The following is a 15201-nucleotide window of genomic DNA, read 5'->3' as shown; positions in this document are numbered from 1 at the left end:
ATACTACAGGGCTACGCCTCTGGCAGTGATGTCATTACTAAATAAGTGCAGTTAAAAAGGGACCCTTTATGACCTGGCGGTATATTTTTGAGGAGCCCGCGTATATCATGCTCTCCGCGTGGTTGAGAGCACTGCCTCACTGATAACTCAAGATGAACATTTTACATAACGAGTTCTCACCTGCGTAGTAGATCTGAAGTATAGAAACCTGGATCCGGTTTGAACAAGTTTATGCACGCAAATACAAAGGAGACTGGAACGAAACTGTCTAACTGAAAATCGTGTATTGATCGCAAACGAATTAAATATTGCCGATATCTTACTTAAGACGTGAAGTTTCCTGTCGCACAATTTAAAACAACGAAACGTTAGCTGCATGCATTACCAACTACCGGTTACTCATTTAATTAAAATGAATATTTTTTTACAAACATGACGTTCATATATGTAATTGTTTCAAACATAACGCTTACAATAATTGTAATTCTAAGTGTTGTCTTCAAAATTGTTTTGGAGTCTCAACCCAACTAGATGTGCCTGTTGTTTCAACGCGGGTACTGCAGTGTAATGAACCCGCGATTGCACTTCGTTCGTTCCACAGGTGGACCATCATCTCAACGCCCGCAACAAGTTATGCTATATTATATAAAACATCAATATATGGTACATAACGGTAATATTTAAAAGTGACGGTATTTGAACCTAACATGTCATTCATCTGTCACGCGTATTTGCCGAACAATTTCATTAGAATGTCCAAAATGCATTCCAAAATCTAGCTAATTGAGTTTTATGACCTGGTGTAACTGAGGTAGCATTCCGCACTGGCGCTAGCTAAAAGCATCATGTGACCTGTCATTTAGGCGAAACTTTCAACGTTCTCCCCTTCATTGGAACCGATCATATTGCAAGAACGCACTGTGTATGGTATAAGAGGCGACCAGTTCCTACTCAGCCTTAGGACAGTGTAACTTCACCTTGAGGACTGTTAGTGGGAATTTGTGAGTAGGATTCTCACATCACCGCTTGGCCATCGTAAACGTAAGTGGATCCACTTGACGTCACAGGACTAGTTATTGAGTATTTTATCCTAGTTTTGGCACTGAATGATTTTTCTGATTCCATCACTGTCTTGTATACGTTTAAGCCATAAGTTGCTCATGTTGAATATTCTAAATAACTGTTATATACATTATAATGAAGGATCTGTACGTTAATTCTATAGATATTATTCATAATTTGCACACCTGACTTCTAATACATTCAAGCTCATTCATAGTGAAAATAAAAGCGCCGAAATCCATTTCGGGAATGAAACATAATTGAGATGATGATAATTACACCGATAATCTATGAAATGAGTAATCATTCTGTTTTATCAAGAATGTTACACATTGATATATATCCAAATAAATATCTTATCGTAATACTATTGCTGCATTCAATAAACACAACGCAAGAAGCGATTCGTCTCTCCCCAGAATCATGCGCGTTGTTGCGAATGTTTATTTGGAGTGCCAGCAGTAAATACTCTTGAGGACAGACTTTGGAGTTCTAGAAAGATATTATTATGTCTAAAGACACTTGACAGAAGCGTCTTTGGCACTCATTATATTACCAGTCGTGGAATGCCTGATATGCATAGTATGGTGACCGTTGCATATTTTGGAAAAAGGTTATTCCACCAATTGGGACTAACGGGATCGGGTGGTCAGGTTCGCTGACTTGGTTGATGCATTTCATAGTATCGCAATTGCGTAGATTGATGCTCATGATATCAATTACTGGATTGTTTGGTCCAGACTCAATTATTTAAAGAGCGTCGTCATATAGCTGGAATATTGCGGCGTTAAACAATAAACATAGAACTTTTAGGTTTGTCAGCACAATCCCCGTGTTCGAGGGTTTCACCAAAGTGGTAAACGCCTGAGACGTGATGTAACTGGAATACTGTTCAAAGCGGTGTAGCCTGTGGTCAGCTGATGTAGATAGTGTAGTGACCATCTGTTGACCTTGTCATCGTGATAAGCTACTTTAAATGTTTATTTTTCCATCAAACCTATTTTGGCCTCTTATTTTCACTATCAACATCTCTTTGTTTGTGGTATTTAGGTCTGTTTATTTGCGGAGAAGTAATCATAGAATCTATATTGGTAGATATACACGTCTGATTACGGTTACTGTGCCGGGAGGTGTTTGTTGAAGTTAGAATTTCCACTTTTCAGACAGTACATGTTTTCTCTAACTACTGGGGGTAATGCAAAGGCGGCTCTTATAATCATGTCTTAGCACCTTAGCACAAGGGTTAAAACTGCCTGACTATTATATACTGACAAAAAAAACATACTGAGATAAAACATATTGCATTTGCTGATCCAAACAATAAACATAGGGAAATAGTTTCTTACTCACTGAGATGTATGTTTCAAGCTACAGTAAACTACGGTTATAACGAACTCAAAGGGACTACTAATTTTAGTTCGTTATATCCGTTAGTTCGTTATAAGTGTGTTCGTTATAATCGTAGTTTACTGTAATTGGCCTTGGAATTTAGGTCTTTGTTTTAAATGTTCACATAACCATTTTTATCAACAAAACGTAAAAAGAATCATTTATTTAATTACATATCAAAGAACACCGCATTAGTAAGCTGTATGAATATTATATTTTAAACGGTCACAGTCTTGAGAAAAGCGCATCAACGTCACGTTACATCTGCGAATAATCGCCACTATTTGATGTAGCGATGTAAATGTTTGATGATTGTACGATATTATGATTATTAGAATGTGGATGTTGTAGTGGTTGCAGCCAAGAAGCCGATGATGATAATCGTGATTTTAAATAGCATACAGTAATAATAACAATGAAAATGAGCGTCATCTTTTGTCGATTAGACATTTTGCACGCTGTGCGTATGCGAACATCGCACTTCAATACATACAACAATAATGTCTTTCACGCACACGATGCACCAGTTCGTTATTACAAGTTCGCACATTGTATCTGGTAGATAATCGCGCAGCACACGATGGGGTCTTGGAGACCTCCGCCCATTCACAGTCTAGCAGGAGCCATGAGTTTAGTTAATAGGCCGAGTTATGGCTGATCACGACGATATGAGTCATAGCCCCCAGGAATAATTCAGAGATGAGAAATGAATTTCCTTTCCTGGTATATATGCTTATAATTTATACAAGGGTATATCGACATAATAGTATGCATTCTCACTTCGAGATAAACGAATTAAAAGTCCACATTCCACCTGATCTGGGTGAAGGGCCGAACATCCCATGGGAGATGATGAATTCTTGGCTATTCATGCTGAGGGTGTATTCCAAAAAAACCATATGCATGCCAATGATTCAACAAAACAGAATTATTATATTAATGAGCAGTAGAATCAATAATTCAGAAGGCTTATTGATTTATGATTAAATATGGTGAGGTATATTCCAAAGAAAAATGTATTGACGCCAATGTTTCAACAAATCACTTTATTATATATTGGGCGATAGAATCAACCAACTGTCGTATCTGGGAGGGCGGATTGATAGTTAAATATTCTGAGGAAACGTTCGAAGATTATATGCTTATATTCATGTCACTGTTTCAACAAAACAGGGTTTTTAGCAGTGAAATCAGGTACTGTTTGGAGCCAAATGTTTTTCAATACAGCAGTGTTTAGTGGGTTTTGGTATTTCTGACACACGAAACCATATCTGCCAAGAAAGAGTGGCCGAAAACTGTGCAATAGAGGGTGCGTAATTATATAGCCATAAAACAGGTATGAATGAGTATAGGTCTATGTAACTGCATCCATGCAGTCATGCATGCAGTTCCTCAGTACAACATGGACATATATTGATATGCAAGTTTGAAATCAAAGTTTTGGGTAGTGTCGGAATTTAATCAACCCCATATCAGATCTAGAGGGGATAGTTGGACGTGCATCACTACTCAGATGAACCGACTTCATGCTATCCACTGTGCTCCCAATATATAGTTATTTTACGAAACGTAAACTTTAACTAGTTTTAGTTTCGTATTGTATAAAATACGAAACTAATAATTTCACTGTTACTCTGTCTGAAAGGTCTGTATTACAAGCTACTTGTCAGTCCCAGACTGTTTTCACGCAAGGTAGATTTATTTCCCGATCGTCAAGACACAACTGATAACATATATCATCATCAACCGATAATTTCTTTTGACGTTAACTTGAGTGTTTCGTTTTCACTGGGTAGACGTCTTTTTTCACATTGATGAGGGTGAGGTGAGCGAGAGAACATACACTGGCCTCATAAAAATATTCATTTATGTGATCATCTAGATAAAATAAACGCTTTATACATGTAATGATGTCTGCATCATATTGATTTGAAGTTATATTATCCAGCAATATTCAGATACATCCGTTTTATCTCAACCAAAGCACTTCTCCTTGTCGTATCTATGGGACATAGTAAGAAGTAAGCATCCCCATGGACACCCGTCCTTGCCGATCTGTTTGTTTATGCATACGAGTGCCAAAAAGCTCTGCACAAGACTATATGACAAGAAGAAAAACTCAAACTTTCCAACTGTCAAGTACCCTTTATTTAGATCAATATTCTAACAGTTCCAGCCTTTCACAACTTTTGAGATACATCGAGCATGCTCTTACTCCGAACATTTCAATGAGTGCCATGCGACTCTTACCCAAACGTTGTTTGAACAGGGTTACAACATTCAAGGCCTTAGTAAAACTGTCAAATCGCTGTTTGGTAGACACGTGGAGGACATTCCTCCAATTTGATGTATCAGTGGCAGAAATTATGTCCGATGCAAATACTTATTTTGACCTGTATCATTGACATAGTCGGAATCGTAAAATGAATCCTTTCTTACGATTATTGACTTTGGGCCTTTATTTTAGTTTAGTGTTTTTCTATATGACCATGCAAAGTTCAGTTCGAAAGCTGAATGTGTGTCTCAGCATACAGTAAATGTCATTTGAACTTGCCAGTCCTAGCTTACATGGTGTTCAAATGGGACATCCGTGTGTCGGATTTAGTTTAATTCTTTAGTGGGTTTGATATTTGGATATGGTTTGGGTGCTCATGTATTATATATATATAGTACGCAGCATGTTGGTAAACCATTGACATAGTCTTATTCACGTATTGTGACTGCTACCAGATGGTACTTTTACGAACGCTTCACATTACACACGGATCCTTTAAAACGAATTCCTGATTACATTCCACATCTTTCAAAACATACGCGGTTTGGTGGATAGTGTTTACAGATAAAGGAGTTTATCTCTCAATTATGATCAACATACATATGTTTACACATTCACAGGTATCCAATTTCAGAGTATTTAACTTCCTTTGCATGCAGTTTTCGAATTGTCAATGTCAGACCGACCAATGAACAACATTCTTATCAGCTGTTTATTTTGGTCTGCTCTCCCCTGCAAAATATTTACTTTACATAAATGTTAATTATGTTTTTCTTTGTTTCAGACTGAATGGCAACAATGTGTCGCCATTTGCTGACTGTGATATTGGGGCTTCTGGCTTGTTGTCTAGCCCAGGACAGTAAGTACCACGCAATGTTTTACATATCTAACTTTCATAACGCTGGACAATGTTTTGTTTATATTATGTCGCGTTGAGAATTTATTCATTCAACCAAGCGCTTTCACTTTAAATCCAATTTTTTAACATCTATCATTATTTTATAAGCTAATCGCATTCTTAAATTGCATACGGTCAGTTTGTCTTATGTTATTTGTTGACTAAATACACCAAGATTGTCAGTAGCAAATGATTAATCATATTACTAACAAAACAACTATATTTATTAATCGCATAAGTTATTTTCCTTAAACTCATTTTAGCTTTCATTACATCTTGTTTAGGCCACTAAACAAATACTTGATTTGGAGTGGTCTTGTCTGTTTATGAAGGAAGCAGGACGACTCCAGCACATATATGTGTTCATTCAACCATCCTTGTAAACAATCAGGGTAATTCCTATTTGGGTTAGAATGAACGTTAAGTTCAAGTGTTAGAATTAGTTTCCGCTGGAGGTCGTCTTCCCACGATATCGGGATCATGAACGCTGCTCGGGCAGTTTTCTTTTGCTGTAACAGTTGCAATCGAAATTCATGACGGTCACTTCTCAAGGACTTGATGCCTAAACAATGCTACCTTGATGGAGAGTAACGGTTGCCAATGTCACGATGGGATCATAAATGCACATTTATGCCAATGAATTAACAAAATTGGATTTATTAACGATAGGTGTATGTCAATGTAATGGAATACAAATGTTGACACAGTTGAAAAATGTCACGTTATGCACATAAATATGTTTGCCCCCAAAAAGCATGACAGACATTTTTCACATTAAGTGTATTTTAGCCAAGGACAACTTCAACAGTTCCATGAGCCAGTTGGCATAGTGAGGTGCGCATTTGTTTTCCGAAAATGAAGATGAAGCTGCGACGTTCGACAGACGTCTTCAGTCGGCAAAGCACATTTTCCAGGCGACTTCCAAATTCACAAACATAATTAATCAGAACAATAATTCGTTAGTCCACACGATTAAGCTTGGGACAGTGCCATCCGATTTAACGAGATTTCATTGCAATTATTTTAACTATTTTTAACTTTTGGTCTTGAGTGAGTATGGTATTTATTAGGCAATAGTTCGCAATTGTCCAGCATTATTTGGGCTGGTGGACACCTTGAAAGGGTTTGACAAATTCTACTTATGTGGGAATCGAAGCTTTCGGCGTTAATTTAAGCAAACGACATAACCACCCAAACTTACGTTGCATTAAATTTAACTTATTTTTATCAAAAGCAAATTTGATTGTATTCCATAATCATACTTCATATGCAGTGAAACGTCTATCTTCCGGGGGAACACTACTGAGAACGCTAAAACACTCGGTTCCAAATTAATAAAAAAGGTGTCTGAGAAGTATGTAATCTACAGTAGGACTACGTCAAACTTCAAAGCACAAAGGGTTATCTTCCAAGTTAAACATGCAAAGAGGCCAGGACAGCCAAAGCAGGAATACGGGCTTTTGAAATAATGAGTTTGTATATAATCATAAACATCAACCAACTCCTATCAGAATTGTTAGTTCAGTAAGCTTGACATACTCCCAGTATTAACCCGAGCGGTCAGGAATATATCTTTCTACAAAGAGAGGCTGTAGGGTCCTTAAATTAGATGATTTATCCACATTTAAAAAATACAGTTACGTATTTTGCTGACTACTTTATTTGAGGTTTCAATATTCCCTTTGAAAAAACCGGCGTCCTCATTTTCGATTCAGATTTGTTTCCTGAGGGGACATTGCCAGTTGTGCCAAATGGAATTTCAGGTGAGTTAAACTAAACCCTTTCCAAAGTGTAAATAGAAAGTTACATTTCCAGATGTATGTTCTAATTATAAATGTTCTCAAATTTGACATGTGGACCACATCCTTACAAAAGGTACTACTGTGCGATGTTGTTAATCCTGACGGTACCGTTCCCAGTGAAATCGTTCAGACTTACACACTTTACGAATGCCTATATTTCTATACAAACGTCGCAACAGTAACTGTCCAGATTCTGGATTTTTTTTACTCAGGAGATCCAAATGTAAAAGTAATAAAAGGGAACTTCATGGGAACTAAACATGAATTCGGTATATTCGAAATTCGAAATTTTAGCACTGCCAGAAGATTTAAGACTAATAAACAAGTACGTGAGCAACCCGTGGCTATCTTATACATTAGACATGTATGGCAAGACACCAAACATTGATGCGTTCGTTATTGCACGATGTTTCGTTATGTCCGACATTGTCATCCTCGTTTGACTGTGCCTGTAGCAAATGTAGAATGCGGAATGTTGCAATGTCTTTCATGTTTTATCTCACCAGGCTGTGGACAGACAAAGATTGACCTGGTGATAATATTAGATAGTGCAGCTCCACCAACGGTCTACACTGCTCTCAGGCAGTTTGCTAACGATGTCGTTGAGTTCGCCAGCGTTGATACCGGTAACGTCAGAGTCGGCCTGATAGGCGCCAGTTCAAGGGCAAGAAATAAGTACGTATTACAACCCCCCACCCCCACCCGGATTCATCGGTTTCTCCTCACACATTTAACTGGGACGTATGAATGTAACTGCAATGCTGTTCAAAGAGGCGTTATATGCATCTTATTGTTAGTTGGATTTTTTTTATCACGCTAACGATTGTTACAACCAAACCAACGACATAACAACCATTTCCTTCCTAGGTTCGGGTTCGGCAAGTTCAGGACTCTGGACTCGGTCCAGCGGGGAATATTGTCGGCTCCACAGGAAAGGGGGCGTCGCGACTTCTCCAAGGCCTTCATCCAGACACAGAGGTTCTTTAAGGGTGCCCGCGCAGACGCCGAAAAGTACGTCCTCCTCCTGACTGGTGGCAATTCACAGGTCAAGGCCAGACGAAGCGCAGGCGAAGCCAAAAAAATTAAGGCTGCAGGGATCAAGATCGCCGCCGTTGGTGTCGGTGTACAAAATGAAGGGGAGATCGACACACTTGTGACAGACCCAGCAGATGACCATAAGTTTCTCATCAACGATGCTGCTGACCTCGCCTTCATGAGTGACGTAGTTTACTCCACAATATGTACGTAGTTTTCTGCTCTACGAGGTCAATAGCCTCACTATCCTTGTTAATAACCGTATCCGGTATTACCGAATCTCTCGTTTCATAAAGGTTTCATTTGTATCGTTATTTGCATATTCGAAAAATATGTTTTATGTCTGACTGCATAAGTGTGGACGGCGTCTGTTTTAGGATGAAAAATAATAGGATAAAGTTAACGCTAAACTGTAACAGCATCATTCATTGATTGTGCACACTGTTGTAGTGATATGTCGTTCTCAAACAAGAATTTAACTCATCCAGGCGGTTCCGCGTGGAAATAGAGTAAAAACAATGTCAGTTTGAACTTTTATCTTGAACATATTGGAAAATTTCTTTCGTACTGCAGTACATTTATACGCCATGTTAGGATTTGACTTGTTTTTGACTTGGGCTTGTTGGTAAAATGTGGGAATTCTTTCGGGCTCAATTGAATAGTGAATACTTTGTGTGTTACTTATAATGTTACTGTTTTATTTTACACAGCTAGTTTTGATTCAGTTCTTTCACACTTACTGTCAGTTACTGATCACAATACTGTTTTAGGTGGGAAAGGCGGTAACGGCGATGGCGGTGCATCAGGCTCAATTCAAGGTTTGTGTATTTACCTAATATGCATATCGGCATATATGCACTAATGAATCTTTATTTTAATTTTGCAAAGTTATGTTGTAAAAGATAACAAGTAAAAGAAACTAATATGCCGTTTCGAAAATATTTGTAACTCTGTGTTCGAACTCTGTAATCTGTGTCACAATAGCTCAATTGATATTCCAACTTGGAAGTAGCTTTGCAAGTAAGAGTAACCTCCCTTGCACAATTGACAAAAAAAATAATTGTCGCCTGCTTGCCAAAAGCCGCTACCAAATGTATGCGGGAAGTTTCGAAATGCATGTTTGAATCACGTTGGACTCACGTATAAATATCTTTACAGGTATCGGCACGGTTGTTCTAATTTCTACAGATTAAGAAGCAAATGAAGGGGGGGGGGGGGGGGGGGGGGTCTTCCACAGCAGAATATCTTCCAGTTATGGCCTCTTTTCTACATGAAATAAAAATTCAGTGATTTCTGATTTATTTTTGTTGTTGGTCAAATGAAATAATTAAATATGAAAAGGAGGGTTTTTTTATTGGCATTGACTCTTTTGACCTGCCATATTTCCTCTGTAAAGCTGGGTCTCTGATGAATGACCAAGCTAAGAATTTGCAAATTTATACCGTGAAATGTTGGCGATTTATGAGGATCTTTTCCTGCTAATGTACTCTTATGATTGTAGAATTTTGGATTCGGAAGGAAGTAAGGTAACCCGGCCCCTAATCGATATCAGGTCAATGTCTTGCATGAAATTAATAGACACACAGGCATCTAATACAGGAAATATGTTACTTTAAAGGGGAAGTGTACACGCAAAAATCACTTTCTTTCTTTTTCTAAACAAAACGCAATTTTAGAATTAGTTAGTATCTGTGTTTGAAAATATACACTCATTTTTTTCACAGTGAAAGTGGGAAGCTCACAATAGTGTGAAAGTGATATGCCGTTATGAAGCCTTCGTTTTACGAGCGAAATAGGCCTGAGTTATCCCCCTTAGATTATGACGTAATTGGTGCCAATTCAACTGGGCCCCTGTCTATTCTCAACGCAAAAGATATCAAGGAACAGTTTGCGGTAAAACAACATGGTCTACGACACACTCGGGCGCAGGGTGACTCAGCATAACACAATTCTGGCTGGCATCTGAGATGCTAGAATCACAAAACTGTACCTACACCACGTGAAGCGGCTCTAACAAAGCATGATGACGTCATAATGTTTATCAATTGGCACCAATGACGTCATATTGCAAGGGGCATAAGCCATGGTGTTTTTGTTATGGAAATAGAACACTTGGTAAATGTGAAAAATATAAATCGTTTTAGTGCAAAAAATATGTTAATTAAATATGATGTTTTTTATATTTTTGTCTATGACACTTCTATGTTAACACTTTTAATGTGGAAAAAGTACAAGAAAAAATGGTTCATTTCCGTGTGAACTTGCCCTTTAAAGGACTTTTTTCATTATTGGAATTAGTAAACAGATTTGCAGGGGAAGATAAAAGGACATCACAAATTCAATTTTATTCCACATTTTGGTACAATTGTGTCAGAAACAAAATGCCTAAGTGTCCCATGCTTTTCTTAAAGAACTTAAAGAGACTAAAGATGGTCAATAGGCTGACCAGGTTTATTGACGATGGTGTGGATTGTTATCAGTCGTTATTATCAGCTATGTCAAAAGGTAAAATGGATGAAACTCCTTCATAATGTTTACGCTACGGACTTTGTCTTACATGAGTCTACCTACAGGCAAACAGCCTCCGTGGTCTAGTGGTAGAGCGTCTGCCCGGAGAGCGGAATGTCCAATGTTCGATCCCCGGCCCTGTCATACCAAAAGTGGTTAAAAGATGGTACTTGATTTACCCTGCCTGGTGCTAAGCATTAAGGGGCTAAAACAAGGACTGGTTGGCTTGGAGTCGGTATACTGTGTCTGAGTGGGGTATTCATGTGGCATGGTATCTCAGTGGGCTAGCACTATAAAATCAACATCATTCCAGACTAGTACAAGTAGCTCTAAGAGTGCAATAATCTTAGACACGACGTTAGATCACATTTCACCTCACCTCACCTACAGACAAAGATTAATCAATCCAAACCTACATGTATAAGGTTTCAAAACTACTGACAGTTGAATTTATTTCTAATAAGGCCACACATTTTATATTTTTTCACTTCATAGGCCCCCTGCCCCTACTGAAATAAATTCAACATAAAAATATCGTTTTGATATTGTAATATAGACTCCTCTTATACAATAATAACTGAAATATATAAGTTCCATGTCTACATCAGTGATTCAAGAAGCCAGCTGCAGTTTTAACCCGACAGCAGAATGACTTTCATATGAATAAATAATTTTTTATTTCGACTGACCTTGTGTGGAAAAGCTGTAATAAATCCATGAAAGATAATTTTTTATATTTCCACTGGTACTGAATTATGTTTTTTGCACTGTTGATTGTTCACTAAACATCTTTGTTACAGGAAATCAACTGGATCTAGTGTTTTTACTTCACTTCTCGAACAAGATTCAGCGCAATTCCTTTAGTCAAGTTCTGGACTTCCTCAAGTCGTCAGTTTTCAGAGCAGATATTGATTCTGGTGCAGTGCGAGTGGGAGCTGCTGTTTATAGAGGCAATGCAGAAGTAGTCTTTAATCTAAACCAGTATGCTTCAAAACAGGATGTCATGACCGGCATTGACAGGATCAACTTCAACTACCGTGATGGACAGGTGGGATACTGAATAATTAGTGCAAATGTTTCAGTAATGCTATATTTCATTTATTCTTACAATGCCATCTGAGTACCAAGAATCCCTTGCCTAACATGAGACTAAAAGTACATTGACATAAAACTCAAAATTTGGATTTGGAACCACCATCTTCATTGAGTGCCTTCATTCACTCACTTTGTGGAGGACATCAGTGATCAGTACGTGGAATGGAAACAGTCTTATGGAGTAAGGTGGTTACAATTTGTTACTGGATTGATTGTGTGTCATCATGTCCCAGCAGGGGAATTGCTCTTGCAGTCAGCCAAAGGATTGCGTGACCCGAGCAGAAATATTGCAAGTCTGCAGCATAAAGCTACAATCTGTCACACACTCCTTCCCACTACATTGTCATGGTTATAGAGGCCTTGTGAAAGAATTGAGACACAGTTTATATAGATTTCACATAGGACACTTGTAAAACTAAAACATCTTGAAAGTGTTTTTTTATCATCGATTTCGATTAGTTAAACTTACTTGCTGTAGTGTACTAGGAACAGGAATTAACTCCTGGTAATTCTGGTACTGACTTGGATGCCTTATTCGAATGCATTCAAAAAAATGTTATTTCAAAGAAAAATAATGATTAATAATCCAAGTTATTTCAGACTCTGAAATATTATTTCAGGCCAACTCTGCATCAGGCTTGAACCTGGTACGTCAGCAAATGTTCAACAGAAGAGCAGGTGATCGACCTCAGGTGCCTAATATGGTGATTGTTGTCACTGACTCTAACTCCAACATTGATGTCGCCAACACCATTCAGGCAGCACAGGATCTACAGAACAGTGGTGCCCTTGTTTACGCCATTGGTCTCAATCTTGAATTTCCGGATGAACTGGAGGCTATTGCTACAGGGGTCAACTACTATGAACTGGACAACTTTGGGGAGTTGGCCTCAGCCCGGGATGACTTTGTGGAGCAGATTCAGCCATGTAAGTTTGTGTTATTAACTTAGAGTTATTACTCATACTTTTCCCAGATGTAATATCGGTCATTGACTCATATGTATCCCACTTCAAGCAAGTCCACATTTATTTACCTTTTCCACTTAACATGATGTTAATGTATCACAGCTTTCAAAAGTAACTGAAATGGACATAAAGTCTTGTCTAAAACAACTGTCCTTATTCACAAATATCAATTCCTTAATACATAAATTGTTTCCAAAGGATTCATTCACCACTCACACTGGATTAAAGTTTGTATCTCAGGCAGGACATTTGACATATTCTCATGATATTCCATTACTCACAGGCCAACTAAACTAGTTTTCCCCTCATCATTTGTTTTCCTCAATTAGAGTAAACCAATTTTTATTCTTTCACAAATGTCTTCTTGACATTTTTTAAAAGTCTATTCTGCAATAATCTCTTTCAATATTGTTCATATAAATTAGATCATGGTCTGTGTTGGTCTATACAGGAATAAACACGACCCCAAGACTTTTGAAAATCTTAATCTACTGGTCTGAAATGACCTGTGAACAAGTAGAATTTGACCAATGGGGTCCACCACTGCTATAGTGGGATCACATTTAAAATGCCAGTTTAAACATTATTTCATTACATCATTATCAATGTTGTGGAATGAGAGTTAACACATCGGACACGCTCTTCGATCATTTTCAAGCAATTCCTGAATACCTATAATTGTTATTCTGATCATTTCAATACATTGGTTGTTATATGTATATTTCACAGATGAACACAGTATTATTGTCAGGAAAATAATCGTACAAATTTTAAGTCTGTTAATTACTTTGGTTTGTTAGCTACAGAGACCCATGACTACCGGTATTTATTTTTGTTTCTTGCAGTTGATTTCCAAATCTATCAACAAATTTCACCCACATTTCCTTTTTTCATATTTTCAAACTTCGTTTTTTCAGTGAGAGATGGACCACCTGGGGTGACATCAAATCCAGGTAAACGGAGATGCATGTTGAAGCATACATATCAAATCATAAACTTAACCAGATTTTTTTTGTGGATTTTTTAGAAAGAGAATCAAATATTTTAATTGAAAACAGTTATATAGGAGGGCTATATCTGAAAATCATTGACCGACAATTAATATAATAATCCTGTATTAAAAAGGGTTAACATTAGTGAGACATTACAAAATAACGAACAGGTAAATATGAGTCAGCGTTTATCGTACCATTACCGGTACCTTTGTGGATGTTATTTCCCAGCTTGTCGTGGCTTTCCCTCATGGAAATGTTCCTACCCAAGCTTTGCACTCCCACAGACAATACTCATTCACACTCATGACCTCAGTTGTTGCTGTTATGAATTATGTAAGGAGATGACAATTATTCGCAGTATTATGTGTAATAAAGAGATTGATAGAGGTATTTCTGTTTCTGTAACACTAAAATTACCATTCAAAGGATAAAATCTCCATAGGATAACTGAAAACTAAAATAGCAATATATTAGCTAAAATATACATATGATTAGATTAACAGATACATTTATCAACTTTTAAGAAAGTTAAAAGTGATGCATAATTTCCTATGCCAATCAGTGTGTATATAAGAGGTCTGTTAGTGTTTTCAGAAAACTGTAATATCTCAGGCATAAGCCATAGTTTCTGAATAATTTAAGTAATTTGGGGGACTCACTGCCTAATAAACTGCCACTGGTCACATAGACTACACAACATTTGCTGAAGACTAAAGTAGTCATCTGTAGTCAAAGGTTTGGTCCTTAGCAAATTTTGAGTGGTTTATTTTACTCCAGGTGCAAAATGCACTGTGATTTTGATATCCATAGAATTACAGGTAGTAGGCTGCTCACCATTTTGTAAGACATGTGAACAAAGGTTGAATCTGTAAGCAAAATGGTTTATGCTGAAGATATTATGATAAGTATTGTTCTGTGTTATATGTCATAGGCAAATGTTCTTGTTTCTTCTGTATTTGATATATTGTACTATTATCATACACTGTTTACTAACCACAAATGCTTTTTGCATGCAAATTTTCTGTTGTGATAGTTGACTGAACACTTCGTGAATTTCCTGACCTTTCTTCTGATAGATGTGTTTTCTATACATGAAACTATGTAATGAATTACTATACTGTGATGTTGAAATGTGTGGGTTGTTTTCCTTTTTTATTGCAGGTTAAATGGCATTTT

The 15201-nt window shown here is 37.4% G+C and overlaps 1 protein-coding gene across 1 annotated transcript in view; it reads left to right on the top strand.

The window, feature by feature from the left end:
- Nucleotides 1–15201, top strand: part of LOC139465989 (uncharacterized) — a 232491-nt gene that overhangs the window by 53383 nt on the left and 163907 nt on the right. Inside the window, exons 2-9 of the mRNA XM_071248005.1 lie at nt 5511–5585; nt 7340–7387; nt 7933–8101; nt 8294–8667; nt 9232–9279; nt 11770–12017; nt 12685–12991; nt 13948–13983. Coding sequence (XP_071104106.1) covers nt 5516–5585; nt 7340–7387; nt 7933–8101; nt 8294–8667; nt 9232–9279; nt 11770–12017; nt 12685–12991; nt 13948–13983 — 1300 coding nt within the window. The 5' untranslated portion in view covers nt 5511–5515. The remainder of the gene's footprint in view (nt 1–5510; nt 5586–7339; nt 7388–7932; nt 8102–8293; nt 8668–9231; nt 9280–11769; nt 12018–12684; nt 12992–13947; nt 13984–15201) is intronic.

The sequence above is a fragment of the Haliotis cracherodii genome, unplaced genomic scaffold, assembly GCF_022045235.1.
Source record: "Haliotis cracherodii isolate W230 unplaced genomic scaffold, xgHalCrac1.p SCAF_18, whole genome shotgun sequence".
Classification (NCBI taxonomy): Eukaryota; Metazoa; Mollusca; class Gastropoda; order Lepetellida; family Haliotidae; genus Haliotis; species Haliotis cracherodii.
This window is presented reverse-complemented; position numbering and strand designations above follow the sequence as displayed.